This window comes from Myotis myotis, unplaced genomic scaffold (assembly GCF_014108235.1).
Source record: "Myotis myotis isolate mMyoMyo1 unplaced genomic scaffold, mMyoMyo1.p scaffold_m19_p_12, whole genome shotgun sequence".
NCBI classification, from domain to species: Eukaryota; Metazoa; Chordata; class Mammalia; order Chiroptera; family Vespertilionidae; genus Myotis; species Myotis myotis.
The window spans coordinates 37393838-37416959 of NW_023416316.1; the positions used below are offsets into that span (position 1 = coordinate 37393838).

General features: G+C 38.4%; 1 protein-coding gene across 5 annotated transcripts in view; it reads right to left on the reverse strand.

Moving 5' to 3' along the window:
- PCSK5 (proprotein convertase subtilisin/kexin type 5) overlaps positions 1-23122 on the reverse strand; it is a 417746-nt gene that overhangs the window by 214831 nt on the left and 179793 nt on the right. For all 5 annotated transcript variants that reach the window (XM_036330796.1, XM_036330795.1, XM_036330797.1 and 2 more), the window contains exon 9: positions 17566-17666. In XM_036330796.1, coding sequence (XP_036186689.1) covers positions 17566-17666 — 101 coding nt within the window. The remainder of the gene's footprint in view (positions 1-17565; positions 17667-23122) is intronic.

The following is a 23122-nucleotide window of genomic DNA, read 5'->3' on the forward strand; positions in this document are numbered from 1 at the left end:
TTAGATAGGATATTTGTTTGTAGATATCAGCTTTTATGTAAAAAAGTGAACATTTTTAAAATTTATCAAAATTATTTAAAAATAAACTTTTCACCTAAAAACATGAAATATATAAACTAAAAATTAAAGTGTACATAGATTTTCCCACAACACAACAAAAATGTATGAGTGGCAAAATCAGTTGCAAACATTAAAACATTTGAGACAAAAAAAACAAACCTGTAAGGGACAAAGAAGTACAATTTAGGTGAAAGATAAGATGCTGTCTATAATAAATATCTAACTGCATGTCATTTCTGCATCAAAATGAGTAGATCAAGGACTATAAGAAAAAAAGAAGTAACTGATGGAACCACACTAGTGTTCAGGTAGTTTAATCCATTTATTTCAGGAGAAAGAATACAGAGGATTTGTTTAGATAATAGATATAATTTAATAATATTATATGTCCTACAAAGAGGAATATTGAAAAGAAAAAGAATTCATAGCTCAACTCAAGAGTTTTGAAAGAAAAGGTGAATACATATTGTGCCAAAAGGAAATCTCATCAACTGCCCTAATTAAAAACAATACCTCACAAACCACCAGTGTGGTTGATGATCGAACCTTATTATCTGACCACAATGTGGTGGAAAAATAAAAGTCAATAATAAACCTCAATAAAGTTTGTTAAAAACTTAAATTTTAAAGAACTGTCATTCTACCAAGAGGAAGCCAAAACATCATTAGAAAATAATCACAGCCAAGAGTGTGTTCAGAGGTAAATAAACATCTTTAAAAAAATTGTATTACTGTAAAAGGAAAAATAAATGAACCATGATTCAACCAGCAAGATTCACAAAAGGACAGAGTTATCTTAAGGAAAATAGGAAAGATATTAATGAGATTTAAAACAGGACAAATGAAAAAAAAAATCATTACTAATCAACAAATTCAAGAACTGGTCTTTTGAAACAAACAAACATCTAATAAAGTGAAAAGAACACCAATAAAATACATTCTAAATATCGAAGGAAGCCATAAAAACCAGTACAAGGTATTTTTATAGTTATAGGAAATTTATATCTAATCTATATAACTATATCTAACAATTGTATTAAATGTAGTTATGCTATAGAAATATATAACTATATATAATAATTGGCCAATAAATGGAAAAACCTTATGAACTGGACATGGTTCTGGAGAATTTAAAGGAAAAATCTGAAACTGAAAAATTTACCAAAGTATTACCCCTTAAAAAGGCTTGAGGGCCAGATGCTTTTCTTCTAACTTACAAAGAAAATGATCCTAAGTGTCTCCAGAGAAAAGAGAAAGTGCAAAATTTCACAATTTATTTTGTGAATTTAACATCACTTGATACCAAAAATTGGCAGCGATAGATGCCAATATCAAGGTCAAATCAGAGTGAGGAAGCCTGACTCTTCGTTTACTATCTGTGCTACCTTATACATGAGGGATAAGTGAAATGAACCATAAAGAAAATTTAAAAGATGCTGTTTATCTGCCATAAATACACAATCAGCGTTAGGTAGATGCTATAACAATAATATAGAATGGACACACACACACATACACACTATATTCATAAAAAACCCCCAAAAAACAAAAAAATCTTACTCAGAAAAATAAGCACAAAGGCATAAATAAACCAATAGCATATTAGAGAAATAAATTTGATTCATGAATATAAGCAGAGAATAAGAAATCTATTATTCTAATAAATCATACCAACAACTTTATTATGAGAAACTATTTATTAACTTCAACAGATACTGAGAAAATACCCCAAACACATTACTAACAAGCCTTTAAAAAAAACAAAAATGCTTCATAGGTTCAATATAGAGAAGCAAACATCAATTAAAAAGTGAAACAAAAGTTTAAAAACAATAATCCTGAGAAAATTAGGACCTAGACATGAAAGCTTATTTTCATTCTTGATATTTAACAGTTTTGGCTAATATAACAGAAATAATATTTTATTTCTAATTTTTAATACATTCCATATGTCCAAAGTAATTTAATCCTAGCAACAATCTGGTGATTTTAGATTGTTACCTCAAATTTCAGATGAAGAACTGAAGCTCAAAAAGATTAAGAAACATAATTTTCATTTGTTCAAGGCTACCCAGGCAGCAATGATATGGAGGCAGGGTTGAAACTGAAGTCCACCTGACTCCAAAACCTGAAATTATAATGACCAATTTGTACCATGTGCCAGTAAGAACAAACATGAAAAGTACTCAACTGAACAGAGATAAGTGTTACCATCATCAGGTACCACGTATATATTCTAAAAAACAAGGCAATGAGTTGTATAGCATAATGTAAATTAAAGTGGCTAGAGATAAGAAAAACATATAAAAACAATGGCTCTGGTATAAATAGGCAATAACCAGTTAAAGGCATGATGGTAATAGTAAAACAAACAGATACTTACTATTCCAAAAAAAAAATCTAAACCAAAAAGTATAGAACTAAAGACATGCCTCAAAATTTATTAGGCCAGAGTCCTATTTATTTGAAAGAAAACCAACTGTTACAAAGAAGCCAAGATTCATACAAGTGCCATAAATTGTCCCTGGGGTTGTTTTTGGAACATGGCAAAATGTTTTTAAATTTTATCTGGAAAAATGAACCGGCAAGAATGTTTTTAAAAAAAATGTTTAGAAAGTGGAGTGATACTCTAATGTCAAAAGAATTGACAGAATAATAGTACTGAAAACTCTAAAACAGACCTTTATAAATGCAACAACTACAAGAATGCAAACAAACTGTTTTTGGAGGAAGTTACTTAACAAATGACAATGGGCAAATGGGACCCCCATGAAAATTCAATTTAGATCCCCACACTCAACACCAAAATAAATTCTAGTTGGTTAGACATTAACATTGGAGAATGAAAGGAGAAAACACTAGATGAAAATATTAGTTGGTAATTAATACATTTGAGACAGAAAAGGACTCTCTAACCTAAGAGTTCTAAATTCTTAATATCCCATGGGGTTCATTGATTACTCAATGGTACAGCAAAATATGGGCTAGTTTTAGGGAGAAAGCAAACATAATTTTCATTAGCATACATAAAATTCTCCAGGAGGTACCAAAAGATGAGGTATGACCAATTGAAGAATTTATAAAGGGCAAATATATTTGACTAAATAACAATTACAAATAAAAGTGTGATACATTTACACCATGGAATACTATGCAGCTATAAAATAGAAGGATCTCTTACCCTTGAGACAGTATGGAGGGACATGGAGAGTACTATGATAAGTGAAATAAGCTAGTCAGAGAAAGATAAGTATCACATGATCTCACTTATATGTGGAGTCTAATGAACAAAATAGATCCAGAGACAAAGAAGCATGGAACAGACTGACAAGTCTCAGAGGGAAGGTGGGGTTTGGGGTGGGGGTGGGGAGAGGTTAACTGGGGAACTTATATGTGGTGAATACCTGGGAAGGGTGGGTGCAAGGTGGAGGGAGTCATTGGGGAAAAAAAGGAGGACATCTGTAATACTGTCAACAATGAAGATAAATTTGAAAAAGAAAAAGAAGGAAAAAAAAAGAAAAATGTTCTCTATGTCAAAATAGTATGAAGGAAACTTGAAAGCAAATGACAAACTGATAAAATATTTTCAATAACTATGGCCAAGGGATAATATAGTGAGTATTTATATACTGCTAAGAAAAATATTAACAACATGAAATGATTAGTAGGTGATTTGTAGAGGATTCATACCCTTTTAAATAACTTTGAAACAAATTCTGATGCTCAGTTTGAATATTAGTTCTTACAATTCAGGAATTTCTTAACACCCAAATTCCAACTACTGAACAAAGACCATATCCACAAAGAACTGAAACCTTTAATCTAATCTTCCTTGTTGCAGGTTGGATAAAGCATTTTCTGGTTAAAAGGGATGATAAAAATTAACGGGGGAGGGATGACAAAAGGAACAACAGGATCTGAAGGAAAAGCAACATGCAGATTGAAGATAATAAAACAGAAAATATTTTGCAACAAAGACATTATATTTGTTAAAATTATTTGGAAGAGGCATCATAGTATTAAGAGTTACTGCACTATTCAAGCATAAAACAGCCGCTGAAAGTTGACTGTGTAGGGAGGCTTTTGATTTTTGTTTATACATTTCTGTGTGGTCTATATTCCTTTCTACAATGAGTATGCTAAGAGTATGATTAATAGTCTATTTTTAAAAATGGTTCTACTGCACCCTGGTTGGTTTGGCTCAGTGGATGGAGCATCAGCCTGCAGACTGGGGGCCCTGGGTTTGATTTTGGTTGGGGACACATGCCTAGGTTGTGGGCTCAATCCCAGTGTGGGGCATGCAGGAGGCAGCTGATCAATGATTCCCTCTAATTATTGATGTTTCTCTCTCTCTCTCTCTCTCTCTCTCTCTCTCTCTCTCTCTCTCTCTCCCTTCCTCTCTGAAATCAATAAAAATATATATTTAAAAAAATGGTTCTATTGCTAACAATATTGTTGGTTAGGAGATTGCTCTTCTCAGGATATCCCAGTATTAAGTATGTATTTGCTTCCAAGAAGTTAGGGGCAAATGGAATTAGTGGGTTGTTTGCAAGCACCACTAGGATAAAAGAACAATCTTAAACTTCTGAATTTCAAAGATTAGCACATTCTTTTTAAATTTACTCTTACCATTTGCAACAGCATGGATGGACCTGGAGAGCATGCTAAGCGAAATAAGCCAGTCAGAGAAAGATAAATATCACATGATCTTACATATGTGTGGAATATAATGAACAACATAAACTGATGAACAAAAATAGATCCAGAGACATAGAAGCATAGAACAGACTGTCCAACCTCAGAAGGAAGGCGGGGGGTGGGGTTGGGGTGTGGTAAGAGATCAACCAAAGGACTTGTATGCATGCATATACTGGTGGTAAGCATGCCCATGAACACAGACAGTAGGGGGGTGATGACAAGTGCTGGGGGATGGGAAAGGCTTGGGAGAGGTCATGGGGGGGGGGGAAGGAGACATATGTAATACTTTAAACAATAAATAATTTAAATTTAAAAGAAATCAATGGAAGATTGGTAACGTTTAATTTGGGAAAATAAGAATAGCATTGTTTTATACAATTCAGAAATTTTTATACCAAAATAGTACACGATTTTCAAAGAAGTTGCTTTAAAATAAAAAAAAATTACAAAATACACTTTCATTTTTAAAATAACCTACATTTCATTACCATTATTATTCTTTGCCTGGCGATCCTTGAACACACTCACTCAATAACATTGCTATAGACCAGATGGTCCCTGGGCAACCTTCCAGTGTTGTGATTTCTCAGACAAACTGAAAACAATTATTTTATATTCCAGGTAAAGTAATCACATGTAACTGAGAGTTTTAGCACAATGAAAATTATAAAATTGAATACATCTGCCATGGAGAATGAGGCTATTAGATGTCCATTCCAATGGCACCTAAATTCAGAGCAATGCATAAGAATTCAGCATCACTAATGTGATCACTCCCATATCATGCTCGCTCTCTCCAGGAAGCTCTCTACAATAGCCTTTCAAGTCGGTTGTAAAAGTTTCCAATAGTGAAATAACAGGCAGACTCTTCTAAGAGCCTATCTTAAATTTCACTCAATTTTCTTTCCTCCTTCCAACATTCTTTGGTTGTGTACTGAGTTTTTTCAGATAAACTAGAGCACCCACTGAAGATAGAAAAATAAAAATTTTATTGTATTCTTTCTGACAGGATGAGCAATTTTCATTTTGAAGTGATACCCCACCAATTTTCAATCATATACGGGCATGCTCCTAAATTTGTTGTAGAAATAAAAAGAAAAATTATGGATCATTCAGGCTTTCATCCTTTCATTTGGCCTTCTATTCCATAAGGCTTGGCCATGATTGCAAGAACTTATTGGATGAAAAAAGATGAAACTTGGTTATGTTGTGATCAAACAATAACTCAGTAAAGACTCACAAAAACCAACTATAAGTTGGATCACTTATGTATGACTCCAATTTCAGCAAAAATGCTATAATTTCATTAATGACAGCCTTATACTTTCCTTATTTGTCATTATTCACCCTTTCCTGCCCTTATCTCAACCTCACTTTCTATTATAATTATTATCCTTTACTTTCTTTCATAACACCTCTAACTTCAGGTGTAATTATCGTTAATCTATGTCTCCCAGACCTGGAGCATATGCTTTATTGGGGCTAGGTGCAAAGTATACATACATTTGTGTTCAACCTGTGCTACCACTCCTGGCAGCTCTGGCATGGAACAGGCATGATTTGCTCATAGATGCATTCTAATCTAAGCATAGTGCCAGAGACACACTGAATTACATCCGCACTACAATGCTAAAGATTGCAATTGTGGCTACAAGATGTATTAGCAATTTCAGATACGTGAAAAAGTCTATTTCAAAATAAAGAAATGATGGTAACAAGTATGACTCAATAAATATTTATTAAATGAATCAATCAACATTTAGAGTTAAGTCTGACCTTGCTAGAATTTTACCCCACTAATTTCAAACTACCTGAATAGCTATCTATCCATACTTAAGAATAACCAAATGGAGAGTTGCTTCTCTCCATTCATTCATTCATTCATTTCTTCATTCATGATACAAATATTTGATTGCTTACTATGTGCCTTTGCTCTCGATGCTGGGGCTATTACTTCATACCCACTCTCAAGATAGCTTACAGACTGAGGGAGTTCCTAATTGTGATCTATGGGCCATTACAATTAAATCCCCAAATATCTTGAGGGCTTTGAAATCTGCACTTTTAAACAATATTCTATATGACTCATATGCAACAGAAGTGGAAAAAAGAATCTTCAAAATATAGATCAAATCACTCTCCTTCTGCCAAATTTTCCTAAATCACCCCTGTTCAATGTTTTGGCACCCTTCTCCATCCCCATAGCCCTGCTACTTGATAGCACCCGGTGTAATTAACCATGACTTTCTACAGCTCTTAGAAGAGAAAGGTGATGCAGTGTGATGGTGTGCTCTGGCACCACATTGCCTTAGTTCACCTTCCAGATTTGCAATTTACTACCTGTGCAGGTTCCTAGGCCTCACTCTCCATATCTGAAATATGGTAATAATGAGTACTGTATGGTACTGCTTTGAGGTTAAATGAGATTACCGATGAAAGCCTTCGGCTTAGTATTTGGCATAGAGTAAGCATGCAACGAAAGCTGACTACTGTTTGGTTCATTTCATCATTTCATTTTCTACTTTACCAGTTGCACCATTAAGCACTATTCCTACATTCAGTTTGGGGCCAATGGCAAGAAGAATCTTTTTGTCTCATACACTGAACGCTACAGCCATGTGCTATGGTCTTTACTGGTTAGCATTATACTACCAGGCTTCATAGGTGTATTGTCTTTCTGCAATATGCAAATGATATAAAAGTTTACTTTCTCTTAGTCACACATATGCAAAGAATATAAAAGTGTACTTCATCATAATAAAATTCAGAAGCATCATGAATAGAGAAATGAAAACTTACTCCAAGATGGTAAGAAAGAACCCAATCATTTAGCCACAGAATGTCTTTTTGTGTTGCCTGTTCTATTCCAGGTATTAGTTTATTTCACTATGAATTTGTTGCTTGGAGCGTTTGACACATCAAATGCCACAATCGACTTGTGGATGTCAGGTTGAATAAATCTTATATGCTAGTGAAATGATAGGCTTTTCATTCTGTCATTTGTATTTCTCTTATTCCCTTTTCTCTCACACTGATGGAAAAATATATTGTGATTAAAAATTGTTGCCGAAACCGGTTTGGCTCAGTGGATAGAGCGTCGGCCTGAGGACTGAAGGGTCCCAGGTTCGATTCCGGTCAAGGGCATGTACCTGGGTTGCGCGCATATCCCCAGTGGGAGATGTGCAGGAGGCAGCTGATCGATGTTTCTCTCTCATCGATGTTTCTAACTCTCTATCACTCTCCCTTCCTCTCTGTAAAAAATCAATAAAATATATTTAAAAAAAAATTGTTAAAAAGAGAGAAATAGAGGAATGCTGGAATCAGCTGAAAACAAAAACTACGTTCTACTGGAACTAGGAACAATTACGTTCTTCCGAACAAATTGCATAAAAATGCCCCAGAAGTAAAAAAACTACAGGTTAAGACAATGTGGGCAGAGGCAAGACTGACTCCAAACTCAGCCTAAGATCACTTGGTATAAAACTAGGTTTGAATTTTCAACTGAGTTTCAATACAGAGCTTAGAAATATACCTGAGAATCTTCAAAATACAAAGGTAGCTATAGCTGATGAAGCCATGTAAGTCCTTTTGCAGAAATGTACTGAAATATGCTTTGATTAAAGTGATTAAGTGGCAGACTATGGTGTGAAACTATAATGGACCTTGAAAAAAGTCAGCTTTCTTATTCCTAGCAAGGAAAATTATATTTGATAGTATTTGGGGTGTTACCATAGACACTATCAAGAACAAAACTTTCCTGGCAATAAATAAAATCCAGAAACCCTCAAGGGACTAAGTTTTACAAACTTCTTGTAAACTCGCTAATAATAAGCAGATATTCTAGTAATCTTATGGGGTAACGGCATAAAGATTAATTTGCTATTAACACCCTATTTAAAGGACATGGCAGTACATGAGCAATTTATAATGCAAATAAATCCATATTCTTTATTACCTTATTTCTCTCTCTTTTTTTTTTTTTTAATGTAAACTGCCTCAGTCACTTATAGCATTCATGTTCTCAGTGAAAAACATTTTCTAAAGATTAATTACATGAACCACTGGGGGAGTACAACCAAAGCACAGACAATCATCGTAGGAGAAATTTGCTTCTTGTAGGCCCAGGGGTCTTGTCCCATTGAGTATTTATGCCTCTTTCAATTCTCAGAATCCCATGAGAAGAACAAAGGTTATCTATGTCAGCAAATGGTGTACAATCTACCCAAGATTTGAGCAAAGAAACTAGAACTCAGCCCTGAGCTTTTCCTTTCCCCTAAAATATACAAGCTTATTCCATATATATATATATATATATATATATATATATATATATATATATATATATATATATCAATCCACTTCCCTCTGTCCCAATTACCATCATCTTGACCAGGCTACTCAAACCTCTTGTGAACTGGCTTCCCAAAAGGTGTACCTGCCTTGCTCCCACATCAGTACTTCTCCGAGGAGATGCTGGAATGATCTTTTAAAAATTTAATCAAGTCCTGCCTCCCTCCTTAAAAGGCCCCAAAGATCTTTATCATGCTTACTTACTAGGATGCTCTATGTGATCTGGAATTTTCCAACCACTCAACTCACACTAGTCATATATATCTTCCTATTTCTCAAATCCAGGCATCTTATTCCAATGACACTGTCTTCCCAACTTGCTCCTCCCTCTCCTTAGAACTCTCAGTCTAGTTCCTTACAAGGCTGGCTCCTGCTCTCATTTCAGATCTCAGCTAAAAGGTCAATTTCTCCATAGGTCTTTCCTTGACCACTCTATGTAAAATAGTCCCATTACTCTACTCTGTTTATGTTTTTCTTTGTACTGACCATTTGCTTTTTTATAGGCTGTCTCCCCGAACAGGATGAAAGGTCTACATCTGTCAATTCACCAATCAATTCATAATGGGTAGCATGGAACTAACCATTGACACATGTCTGTTGAATGAATGAATGATTCCGTCTAAGGTCTATGTTAGCAACATGCATATTCTCTTCATATGCCTTTTAGAGATGAGAAAAATTAGATGACATTATAAGTTTCCTTTCAAAATCCCTTCTTACACACCTCCTTTTTTTTTTTTTCTTTTTTTTTTGCTGGACTTAGCTGGGAGAAACTTCCTACTTTGTATTTTCTCAGAGTGCTATCATTGTTTATTGAATTTCCAGGTATTGTATACTGTGAGATAGGATTCTAGTCAAGGTGGTACAGAGAGGGCAGCATATCATAGATAATGATATAATTGCCATGAAATTAATTATATCTCAGAGGACATTGTAAAGGTCTTTTCCATCTCTAATTTTTAAGCATTATTTCTTACGTTAAATCACAAATTAGGTATTTATAACATGAGACATTTCTAACATATGACATAAAACACTTGAAAATGCCATTTGACCAGCTATGTAAGGAAAAGCTCTGGGATTGTAACAAGACAGAGAACTACTCTTTTTAAGAAACAACCTTTATTATCATAGTAATGAGAGCAAAATATTTTCAGTGAAGTATCTATTTTTAAAAATACAGCTAAGCAAAAAAGAGGCAGATAACAATGACCTAATAATAACTTCTCTGTCCTCAGTTTAGTCCCTGGGCAACTCAACTATCCATCAAGGTCCTCAGTCTCATCATCTCAGGAAGATGGAAAACACTGGCTAAATGTCAAGATAATACAGGGTGAATGAGACTGGTGACCAGGGCTTTTCCAGGAATGCAGGATGCCTTTGGAAGCTGCATTGCTTTAAACCATTAGTACAAAGTTGAGTCCAGTGAAAACTGGCTTCCAAATAATTTGAACTTGAAAAGTGTTAGAGGACACAGTGTATTGTCTGTGTGTATGTAGACATAACAAAGCTATTTTCATGCACAGTCCTGGCAGAAGGCCCGTGGTAACTGCTCTGTGAGTCTGGTTACAATTATTTCACTATAGGGAATATTCCAGGACAGTACATCCCTTCTCTGTCCGCTTGGCCTCCGGTGGAAATGTGTGCTGTTTTTACCTCACAAACCTTCTTTACAAATCTCCTCCCTGATTACATTTTAATTCTCCTCAAGCTATAGACCCCAACCACTCATGCCAGAAATCTTAGCTAAATTCCAAGCCCAACCAAGAACACTATAATACACAAGAAACTCTAAGAGTATGTGAAAGGAAACAAGTGTGTGATAACTTCTCTACCTTTGTAATTACATGCAATGTGGGCATTTATGCCTGTATTCTCACTATTTGTGCATCTACTTAAAAAAGTATTGATGAAGTAAATGAAACTCTCCCAAAAGAAAAGAGCTGGTGTGGTGACAATCTATTTTATCTCAAAATCAAATGTATTTGTGCTCCCTGCCCACTGCCAACTTTTCATACAGCTGAATGTAGCCCTTGGGAGAAGTTTTAATGGAACATTTTATACTGAAATTTAAGATAAGAACAGTTTACAAGAGATCAGAAATTTAATCCCAATATTTAGAAATGTTTAGGTCTACCAAGTCCTTCTTATGTGGCCTCCCTCCAGGATGGTTAGTTCCAGGACTTTGAAGCCCTTCAATTAGTGACTTGAACTCGGCTTGTTAAGAAGTCCAGACTCGCTCTCAACTGTCCCAAGAATTAACTTCTCACAATAATTCTATCCCCAATATCTTTGGCATTTGCCCACACTGGACATAGACATCGATAAAAGAGACATTAAATGCAAGGCAAAGACATAAAAAGGTTGATCAATAGGAACCACATCAAATTTCTGTAGGTGGGCTTTTTTTAGGTTTTTAAGAAATGCAGATGGTAAGCTTAATTTCCCAAGAAAAGATTATCTGGGGACAGCGTTTTGAAATCAACAGCATATGGTGCGAATCACCCTGTGGCTCAACACGTCTTAAGTCTTCACACTTTGACCTTTCCATGTCTGGAAGTATCGCTTTCACTCAAGATCAAAGGTTGAGGAACTTCTCTTGGAAGCTAAGAAGGGAATAGCATCATGCCTTTATTCTACCCAGGTGAAGCCCAGCTCCAGAGAATGGTAAGTAAACAGGAAAAGAAATGAGTTGAGACAGTGAGGGGAGGTCACTAATCACTTAGAGCAGTGGTTCTCAACCTTCCTAATGCCGCGACCCTTTAATACAGTTCCTCATGTTGTGGTGACCCCCAATTTCATTGTTACAAATTGAACATAATTAAAGCATAGTGATGGATCACAAAAACAATATGTAATTATATATGTTTTCCGATGGTCTTAGGCGACCCCTGTGAAAGGGTCGTTCGACCCCCAAAGTGGTCGCGACCCACAGGTTGAGAACCGCTGACTTAGAGGAATGGAAAGGTAAAAATAATTAATAATAAAATAAAATTCGGTGATTTTGTTAAATTCACTTTCCTTGTACAAAATATTAGAAGGTCAGACTAGAGAATGGACTGTGTTCAAACACTGGGCTTAGGTGTCATGGAAGATATAAGAATATCATGGTACCAATATTCCAATTTGGGTTGCTATGGAGGCTATTTCTATTTTCACCCGAGTCCTGCACTCTCCACTGCCTTTCCCCCAAACTATTTCATTGGCTTTCTTAAATAATTTGTGTATATGTGAAATGCACACTAACATGTACTTATTAGTGTACATTTGCCTCTATAGGGAGATTCTAAGATCCTTTGAAGGTAAGGGACATGTTTTGCAAATATTTACACTGTGCTTTACCTAAGTCACTTTGCTCCTAGCATGATGCTTTACATTTTTTTTTTAATGTGCAATAGACATTTTTATATACATCTAAATAAATACCGTAAAGTATAATCCTTAGTATCTAGTAGTTTAAGCCTCATTTGAAAGATAATCCATAAAAAACATCGATAGTACAGTTATAGAAATTTTCTAAATTATCAGAAGTATTTTCACTCTCTATATTTTCTATCATCTATGTTCTACATATAACTATATGGGTATGTTCTATAAACCAGTCGTAACAGGACTACTGAAATAGGAGAAAATAGATAGGTAATAAGAAGAAAGTAGATAAACCTACCCAGAAATAGCACATGTATGTACATACTACATAACAACAGAGGCAGCTAATGTTTAACAGGTACCAGGTATGTTTCCAGTACAGAGTAACAGCTGCCACCCCAATCTGTATATTTCCTAAATTTAGATCAAGATATATTAGGCATTCTCAAGGGAAGGTATCCCTGTGTCCGCTGAGATACGAAATTTAGAAAAAGGTTTTTGGGTCACTTAAAAACAAGGATTTGTGGAAGATTCTTTATATCAAGTCCTTCTTTCTAAGTCCTAAATAACTTCAGAAGTTTCTACCCAACTCACCCCTTCTATTTACCATTCACTATGCAATATTTCATGTTTGCTAATATTTCACTTTTCCAATGAGAGACTACTGGCAACTCTAGGCCAAAAAGTTTCTTTGGTGAACTTATATTTTGAATTTCCCAAGCTAATGCTGATAATTTAACATATAAAATACTCTACTAAAATAGCTTTTCTTTGCTAATAGTTGCAGTTTCAGATCAGGAAAACTTTTGGTAAAACATAGTTTATGATTCTGAACATTTTTGCATATCAGTTATTTCAACTCTTCTTAACAAACGATTTTATATGAAACATCATTTGCTAGCAGCATTTTATTTCTTTCCACAGGTCTAGAGTACCGGTGATATATACTGGCCTCGAGACATAAGGCGACTTACAAATGGGACTTGACATTCTTCTAGGTTGCTCATCTAAAACTATTAGTCATGTTACACCACTTCCTTCATTAAAAAAAAAAAACTGCACCCAGACACTCATTTTATTTGAACTTTTTGAATTATGCGACTAAAAAAGATATTACCAAATGGTAATTAGTTCCCTCATAATCCCAGATTACATACTCCCTATTCATTCAGCTAAAAAACCAGAAAACAACCCCAAAGTCCACAAAATCCAAATAATTGAAATATTATAAACTTCTGAACCAATACATATGTGGCAAGGGTACCCCAACACAAAAAAAGTTTCCCCCCCTTGGAGATGACAGTATTTTCTCTTATTTGAAACTGCTCATGATTTTGAGAAGGGTAAAGGATTCAGAGTTCTCCGGAAAACAGCTTTGGGAGCAGGAAGAAATTGCCTAAATGACTAACTGCGGCAAAGTTCATGCTTAGATTGTCAGAGGCGGCTGTCGAGCTTCCTGTCTTGGGAGTAGCACACTTTTACCCAAGTATCTGGGGCAGGGGGTGCAACAGTGGAGTTTGTTGCAACATATGTCCTTACATACCCCGTAGGAAAAGGATGGCCTGGGAGTCCTAGGAGCTGTCACAGCAGAGGTAATTCATGGCTCGACTTTTGTTGGGCTCAGATAAGAGATCTGGATACTTCAAGCTTATCTGTTTCTATGTTTTGTATTTGTTTTCTTTTCTCCTAGTTTCCTAAGAAGGTTTTTTGGAAAAGCTCTGACCTTAGAGGAGCTAGAAGAATTAGAATGGCAGAGAGGCTCTGGCCGGGATGGCTCAGTTGGTTGGGCTTCATCTGGTCAGGGCACATGCCTGGGTTGCAGGCTCGATCCCCAGTAGGGGGTATGCAGGAGGCTGCTGATTGATATTTCACTCTCACATCGATGCTTCTCTCTCTCTCCCTCTTCCTTTCTCTCTCTCTAAATATCAATAAACTTTTTTTTTTGAGAGTGTTAGAGAGGTCACTGGTTGCCATGTATCCAACGTAGAATCCACCATTTTATGATCCAGGCAAATCAATCGGCTGGTGCAGGCAAGCACCTGGGGAGGAGGCGAGGGTTGGGAGTCTCCCCCGAGTAAATACTGTACCCCAGTGAGATTAGGTTAATGGTGCATTCGGCCTTGTGCAGAGACAGCTGGGACACGCATTCACTAGGGACTGGCAGCCCCTGCGTGCAGCTCCTCACCTGAACACTCACCCTCACTCACTGACTCCTGTGATCTGAGCAGGGAGCCTATCAGCAGTTGGCAGTGTCCTGAGCCATAGATTCCTCTCTTCTCTCCTTACAAGGGAGTACCTTGTAGATGTAACTTGTGAGAGTAAAGGCTGAAGCTCAAAACACCAAGGTTAAGTGTTGTTGAGAAGTACTAGCCTCTTGTAAGAGGAGACTGCCAGGGGCGGGGGCTGGCTGAATGGGTACGGCTTCTTTGCCAGGGTTAGGCTTAGAACAACAATAATCTTCGTACTTTGCTATTTGAGAGCCTCACTACAGTTTCCTAGTTTAAGATCTTTTTTACTCACTCTGGAGGCCCACTGCTCAATGATCCTCGGTTAACATCAATGCCTGACCCATTCTTAGTTCTTTGACTGCTTTCCCCTAACGTACAGCTTCACTTACAGGCAAAGACTGGCCTGTAGCACAAAACAATGGAGTTGCAAGGAAAGGTTTATTGTTTCTCATTTTATCAGATGATTTACCCTGTACTTTGGCGCCACAATCGAACTAGGCTATTTTAAAAATCTTAAAATACAGTGGATTTTCCAGGTAAACTGTATCTTGGGACCTTTCTTCCACCCATCACAGTTTTGGAAAAAATCAATCTTTAAAAATGCTCAAAATGCAAGGGAAAGAAAACAGACGCGGCCTCTCAGTGTGTTCTCAGCCCCCAAAGGGCCTGATCCAACTGTAGGCTGTTTGAGGAATAGAGTAAGGACTTCTCATCTGAACTGAAAGAGTGGTTAAAATAATCACTAAAAATATAAGTGCTGTAGCAATAGCTCAAGGAACTGAGTACCATTCAGCCACAGTTATGGTACTGGGTTGCCAAGTTTGAGATTATATTCTTTTTGGGGGGGAAAGGGAAATGTAGGGAGAATTCCTGATTTTTTTTTTCACCTTCAATAGTTTGTGGACAGAAAAATATTCCAGAGAAACAATCTAGAATTCCAGAATGAAGATGATATATTTTTCAAAACTCCAGTTTACAGCCACCAAATTAAAAACACAGATACTTCATCGAGATGTCTGCTGTGAGAACAGTCCAGGGAAAAGTTGTAAAATGAGAATTTCATAGGATTAGTGCCAGTTCCTTGCTAAAACCAAACTTTTAACACTTTAAAAGATATGGTATATTGAAATGATTTAATATTTAACCTCATCAAAAAGAAAGAAATACAAACATTCATGGGAGTCAAATGATACCACACCTGCTATGGTCTCAATATCTGTGCCTCTCCCCCCCCCCCCCAATTCATATGTTGAAAATTAACATCCAATGCGATGATCCTAGGAGGTATGGCCTTGGGAGGTAATCAGGCCATAAGGGTGGGGCCCTCATGAATGGGATTAGAGTCTTGACAAGCGAGAACCCAGAGAGCTCATCTACAAAGTGGGTTCTCACCAGACACCCTCTGGCATCTTGATGTGGAACTTCCCAGCCTCCAGAACTGTGAGAAATAAATGTGGTTTATAAGCTACTCAGTTTATGGTATTTGGTTATAGCAGCTCAAATGGACTAAGATAAGATCGCCCATAGCCACAGCCTGTGTTGCTATACCTGTCTCAATCCAAGGAGTTACCTGACTTAGCCATTTACTGCATCCGCATTACATTAAAGGCCCAACTGCCTTGCCACAGGCCCTTGCCTTACAAAGGGGCAGCAGGAAATGTTGCGAGGCCACCTCTGTGTTAAGAATAAAAAGTGCCTTTTTGCTATAATACCTGAGTATGTTATGATTCTTGTATTCTTTTCCTGTCACCTGCTATTGTTCTACATCAGGGTACACTAGATGAAAGAATCCTTCCATTCCTCCTTAGGACAGGCATGCAAGGCCATTTTGGGAAAACCACTCATATCATTACTTCAATTCCTTGTTGTTATGATTCTCTTGTCAGGAGGGCCTCTAAATACAGGCCCACAACCCTTTTTCTAAAGTCCTTGCACCAAATGTATTTAAAATTCAAACTTTTTTTTTTCCCCAGATAGCTTATCTCTTGCATATATTATACAAACTTCCAATGAGGTCTAAGCCAGCACCTCGTAATCAAATACATTAATATTTCTGTAGTGAAATATAGGCATTTTCACAATAAATAAGGACTGCCAATAGTCTCAAATCAAATCAGGGCAAACTTTGAAATTAAATGAGTTTTGGTGTTAATTTTGCCAAAAAAAAAAAAAACCTTCAGTTTTCTGGGCATTTGGATTTTAAAATGGACAGTAAGAGAGTATCGATTTGTACTGGGTTTTCAGAGTTCAGACAAATTGATCTATTGGTGCTCAGAGAAAGAAGAGATGGGCCTCATTGCAAATAACCTCAGGGGACCTTTCCAAGGGCTCTTTAGTCACAGAATTTGACTACATTAAACAGGATTTAAGGTAAGTGGCTTGTCCTTGTTCCTGGGCTCCTGTCCCGTAACCTTAAAATATTCTGTCCCTGAGCATGAGTCTGTGATGGTACTGTCGTCAAGGACTCTGAGCTGCCTTGCTGTTCTGTAGGGAAGGGGCCCAGAAGTGGGCAGACCTGCCTACTCCGAGACTCACAGGAACATTCCCAGACTAGAATGAAAACCTCAACAAGGCAAGGAAGTTGGAGCCAACTGGCACGCTTGCACATGACTCCCTGATACAGTAATGACACAGTTTGATTTTTTAGGGAATATAAAAACTCAAAAATAAAAAAAAAGTGCCTTTTTCCTTAATATAGGAGAAAAAAAAAATTTTAAAGCCCTAATCTTTGAAGTTTTCAGGTTGGGATTGGGAAGATTATATTCTGGGTTGTGCTAGGGATTCTATACTAGGGAGGGGGTAGATTGTCCGTGAGATGAGGGGTTGTCGCCAGTGGAAACAAACGGAGATAAAGGCTTACTTGGCTTCCAGGGCCAGTGCAATGATGCCCGCAGCCATGGGGGCCGAGGCAGATGTTCCCGTGTGGTTGTCCGTGCACCGCTGCCTCAGGTCCGTAGTGATCTAGAAGACAGAAGTGCACATTTTTAGGGTTCTGGGGCCAATGTGAATCACGTGCCAAGTAGAAAGAAATGTACTTATACAAGTGGAATGGAGGGGTGTTGAAATAGTTGTTTTAAATTCCCTGTTCCTGTGCTCCTATGACCATATCACTTCCAGAGAATCGCTTAAATCAACTTTGGAAAGGGAAGGGTTTGGAAACTGGACTAGGGGAGCGTTTGGCCTGAAACATAAGGGTTGGGCAAGTTCTCCTTAAATTTTATTCCCTAGACCCCTAGACACCTCACTTGCCTCACCCTTGTCCCAGCTCTAGTTAAAGCTACAGTTCTTTCATTACTCAATATTTTTACTTTTTAAAAATCCTCACCTGAGGATATTTTTTCCATTGCTTTTCAGAGAGAGTAGAAGGAAGGAAGGGGAAGGGAGAGGGGGACACAGGGAAAGGAAGAAGGGAAGAAGGGGAGAGGAGAGAGAGAAACATTGATGTGAGAGAGGAGACACATTGAATGGTTGCCTCCTGCACACACTCCGACCGAGGAACTGGGAGTGAACCCTCAACCCAGGTATGTGCCCTTGACCAGGAATCAAACCTGTAACCCTTTGGTGTGCAGGCCCACACTCTAACCACTGAACAACACTGGCCAGGGCTACCCCACTATTTTTAATAATCCAGACATGTTGCACAGCAACCAAACAGTGAGTTAGGCATTGGTAGCATAAGGAGTAAAGCACTCAGCCTGGTCCCTGCCCTTCCAGAACTGTTAGGTAGGGGGAGCCTCAGGTTTTAAGCAAAAGTTATGCTCTGCCATAGAAGGAACATTTGTTTAAGGACTTTTTAGAATTCATGGAAATGCTACATAGAAGAACCAAGGATTTCTCAAAGATCTAACACAAATACTAAAAGCCAGGTTCAACCCATGCGCTTGATATGAAATTACAGCACTAAGTACATCTTATCTATAATAATAAAAGGATAATATGCTAACTAGACCAGACATCCTTCCTGATGAAGCTGGAGCCAGAGGGAAGCCAGCCCAGGTCCTGGGTGTCTGCGGGTGGCCGGAGAAAGGAAGCAGCCCGGGTCCCTGATGCCTGCGGGTGGCCGAAGAAGGGAAGCAGCCTGGGTCCCGGGTGCCTGCCTGCAGCCAGAGGAGGGAAGCCCGGGTCCCGGGTGCCCGAGGGAAGCCGGTGCTGGCAGCTGGGGAAAGGAAGGCCTACTCTTGCACGAATTTTCATGCATTGGGCCTCTAGTATATTATAGAAGGACATCAGCTATTTCTTCATTTTCATCAATCACAATGTGAGAGCTAGATCACGTTTTCCTCTTAGTGTGAATGTGGCTCAGTAACAGACCCATCAAGCAAGGATGGTGCTTGTCAACCTTTGTTTCATGACCATTTCACTAAGAAAAATTAAATTCAGATTGTCCTTAACAAGAGATTAAACACTATGAGGTAAGATTTTGTGAACCACTGTAATATCTAAAATTTTGTAAACCCATTCCTCCTGACAAGCATCCATTTTTGGCCCCTTGGGGCTGATATCACTCCTGCTGGGAATTCACAGGGCGTGTGAGATGAGCTGGCGGTCTCATAACAGTTATTGGAGACATCAGTAAAGCTTTCTTCAGCATTACAACAAATATAGTCCCCATATTTTACAGGTAAGAGACTGAGGTGAAAGGTCATCAGAAAGGCACAGGGAGATAGAAGCAAAGTCCTGTTGTTCTAAGGAGCACCGTTTAAGAAGAATGTGAAGATTAGGTGATTTGGAAATAAATTTGGTCTTCCCAGGAAAAGCTTTGTAACTCCCTAAAAATAAATCCTCCCCTAAAACTTCCTCAGTGCCACATGAGGTCAGAGTAGACTCTAATTACTTGTGTTGGATCTAGATTGACATCCTGACTGAGCTTCACAAGAGGCCATCAGTACTCATTGTCTTTCCTTTGCTCCTTTGGTACCTCCACTGTTACCAGATTCTCCATACCAGGTGGGGACTGATACACAAGAAGTGGGCGGGTAAACAAAAACATACAGAACCACACAGACCTGGTGATGGGAGAGAGGAGACAAGCTTTGAACTCTTTTCCTAAATGATTGAATGGTGTGCCAGAGCCCCAACTGTGCATTTGGCAGGCAGGGAAGACTGTTTCTAGCCATCTTCTCAACCTCCACATTGGATGCCTGCAAGATGTCTGGATAAACAAAGCCCTAAACACTCCTACATTAAAAAACTTCCTGTATTTATTTAAAATTATTTTTTCTAATCGATTTTTAGAGAGAGAGAGAGAAATATCAATGTGAGAGCAAAACACTGATCACTGCCTCCTGCACACCCAATACTGGGGGCTCAAGGCCAAAATGCAGGCATGTGTCCTGACCAGGGATTGAACCAGCAACCACTCGGTATATGGGACTACACCGGGGTGGGCAAACTTTTTAACTCAAGGGCCACAATGGGTTCTTAAACTGGACCGGAGGGCCGGAACAAAAGCATGGATGGAGTGTTTGTGTGAACTAATATAAATTCAAAGTAAACATCATTACATAAAAGGGTACGGTCTTTTTTTCCAATAGTTTTATTCATTTCAAACGGGCCGGATCCAGCCCGCGGGCCGTAGTTTGCCCACGGCTGGACTACACCCAACCATGTGATCGGGCCTAAGCCAGCAGTCAGACATCCCTCTAGCAGTCCAGGGCTCTTGCAGTCCAGGACCCCTCACTCCTTACCGCCCGCCTGCAGGGGAGGTGGGAGAGGCTCCTGCCACTGCCACTGTGCTTACCAGCCATGAGCCCAGCTTCTGGCTGAGTGGCACTTCCCCTGTGGGAGTGCACTGACCACCAGGGGGCAGCTCCTGTGTTGAGCGTCTGCCCCTGGTGGTCAGTGCATGTCATAGCAACCAGTCGTTCCGCAGTTCAGTTGATTTGCATATTAGCTTTTTATTATATAGGATATGCACATTGCCGTACAACAGATCTCTAGAACTTTTAATCTTGTATGACTGAAACTCTACCCACTGAGTAACTCCACTTTTTCCCCTCCCCCCAACCCTGGCAACAACCATTCTACTTTTGCTTCTATGAGTTTGACTACTTTACGTACCTCTTATAGGTAGAATTATACAGCATTTGTCTTTTTTTGTGATTGGTTTATTTCACTTAAAATTCTGTCCTCAAGGTTCATCCATGTTGTAGGATTTCCCACTTTTTAGGCTGCATAGTATTCCATTGTATGTATATGCTACATTGTCTTTATTAGTCCATCTGTCAATGGACACTTGGGTTACTTTCCCCTCTTGGTATTGTGAGTAATGCTGCAATGAACATGGGTGTGCAAATATCTCTTCGAGATTCTGTTTTCAATTATTTTAGATATGTACCTGAAGTGGGACTGGTGGATCATTGAAAAGGTATTTCTACTTCATTTGAAATGATGGGTAAATCTGCAGCCCTATTTTCCAAAGGCCTGATCCCTAAATCAATGCATAAACAGCCCAGGAGCAGCCGGTTTCCCTGTTTTCAGATACGCTCTTGTTGAAAGATGGCCTTGCTGCATTCTTCCCATTTTACCTCACCCTCATGGTCACGTTCCTTTGCCAAGTTTTATTTTTTTTTTTCAATGACTTGTGCCTGGATTCAAAATTTTTCATGATGTTTTCCCACTTGGCTCCCTTTCCTTATTCTTCAGACACTTTCAATGCACAGAATCAAATCCAGAATAAACACTCCAAGTGTGTGTTGCATTTTTGAGTCTAATAAATTACCACCTCCTGCCAATCCCAAACATGAACAATAAAAGTTTTAGGATGTCGGGTTTGCAATCGGAATTTGCCCTATCTATATATAGACATCAGGTATAGACACCTATATATTATATTATACATATAATAATAGACTTAAACAGAAAGCTACTCAGTGCTTTTACATATAAACACCAATTTAGTGATAAATGCTATTGATATAGGTAGGACTGCAGAATTCCAGTCACCACTGTGCTTTTATCTCTCTCCCCCCACCACCCCTCCCCGCCAACCACTTCAAGGAGATGAAACTTGAGTAGTGAGCAGGGGTGGGAAGGGAGTGGAACAGGAAGGTGATGGAGAGGAGGAAGGAATGGAGAGAAAAGAAACAAAAACATCCTCACTCCCTTCTCATCCTGCCTTAAGTGGAAATTCCAGCTGGGTCATCTCAAGAGGAAGTTACTGTCAGTGGTAAAGATATTTAGGTGTAAATTACCAGAAAGATCTAAGGCAGGGTTTTCATCATTAAGCGTAGCCACAGTACCGGAGAAATTTTTGTGTCTATCTTTAGAAAGAAAAGGCAAAGACCACCAAGGAGCATGCAATCTTGAAGAAAAATGATGTTCTGAAAACTGGAACCACACGGGGTAACCCCATTAATCATAACGCATGCATACAAGATCTGACACGGTAATTTAAAGGAAAAGTTGCACTCAGCCCACATCCCAGGGCAGGGAGTGCAGAGATGCTGTATGTGAAAACGGAACAATAAAGCACTTCACGTTTAGATTCCATTGTAAAGAACGTCTCGGAACCTGGTTGCAAGCCCGGTGGCGCATCTTGCACGCTCCAAATTCCCTCAATTCGCTACCCAAATCAGAAACAGAATTTTCCTCCTCAGAACCCCTCTGATTGCTCAAGAAAATATCATTTCTGCCCATCAGAGTGAAGAAAACAGGAGATGACACCAGGCCCCAAGCCAGATCAAAGCTGTCCTGATCGGCAAATTAGATTTTCAGCCTGCCCCAGGATGAGTAGCAGATGGTTTTTTTGGACTCTACAAAGTTAGGGACGCCATCCTCCTATGGTGAGAAGGGGTGGGTTTTGTTCAGGCCCAGCCTGGCTTCCTTGGAGAAGAACCATCACTTTTTCTCATCCTAAACCATTATTTCCTAATCTTTCATATTTCATTACTGGGGCTGATTGAATCTTTTATTTTAGTCTGTTGATGTCATTCTCCAGGGAATCTCAGTCCAGACTGACTTTGGCCGTAAGCGACAAGCCTTTATAGCAACCCTCCAGTTAAGAGTTTTTTATCTCTGGGTTATCTTGTGATCTGTTTTATTTTGAAGGTGCCATATTGCCTCTTATCTGGTAAAAGTGCAACTGAACAGATAGTTTTCAAACATGAAATGAATTTGTCTCTGGTGTTGATTTTCATTTGGATTAGAAATGTGCCCAGAAAGCTGTTTCAGACACAGCTCTGAGCGATAAGGAGAGAAATGAAAAACCTTAAATGTGTCCATGGATAAAACAGAAGAAGCTGATTTATGAAAGCACAGCAAAATAAAAAGGAACTGAGGACCAATTAATGCTTTATGTGTTCACCAAAGTCACAAGGACTGGTGTAAAATTCAATCATTGCTGACAAATCCACATGAAATTCCACTCACGTGTTGCTACGAGAATCTATAAATGCGAACTGCAAAAGTAAGGTTTT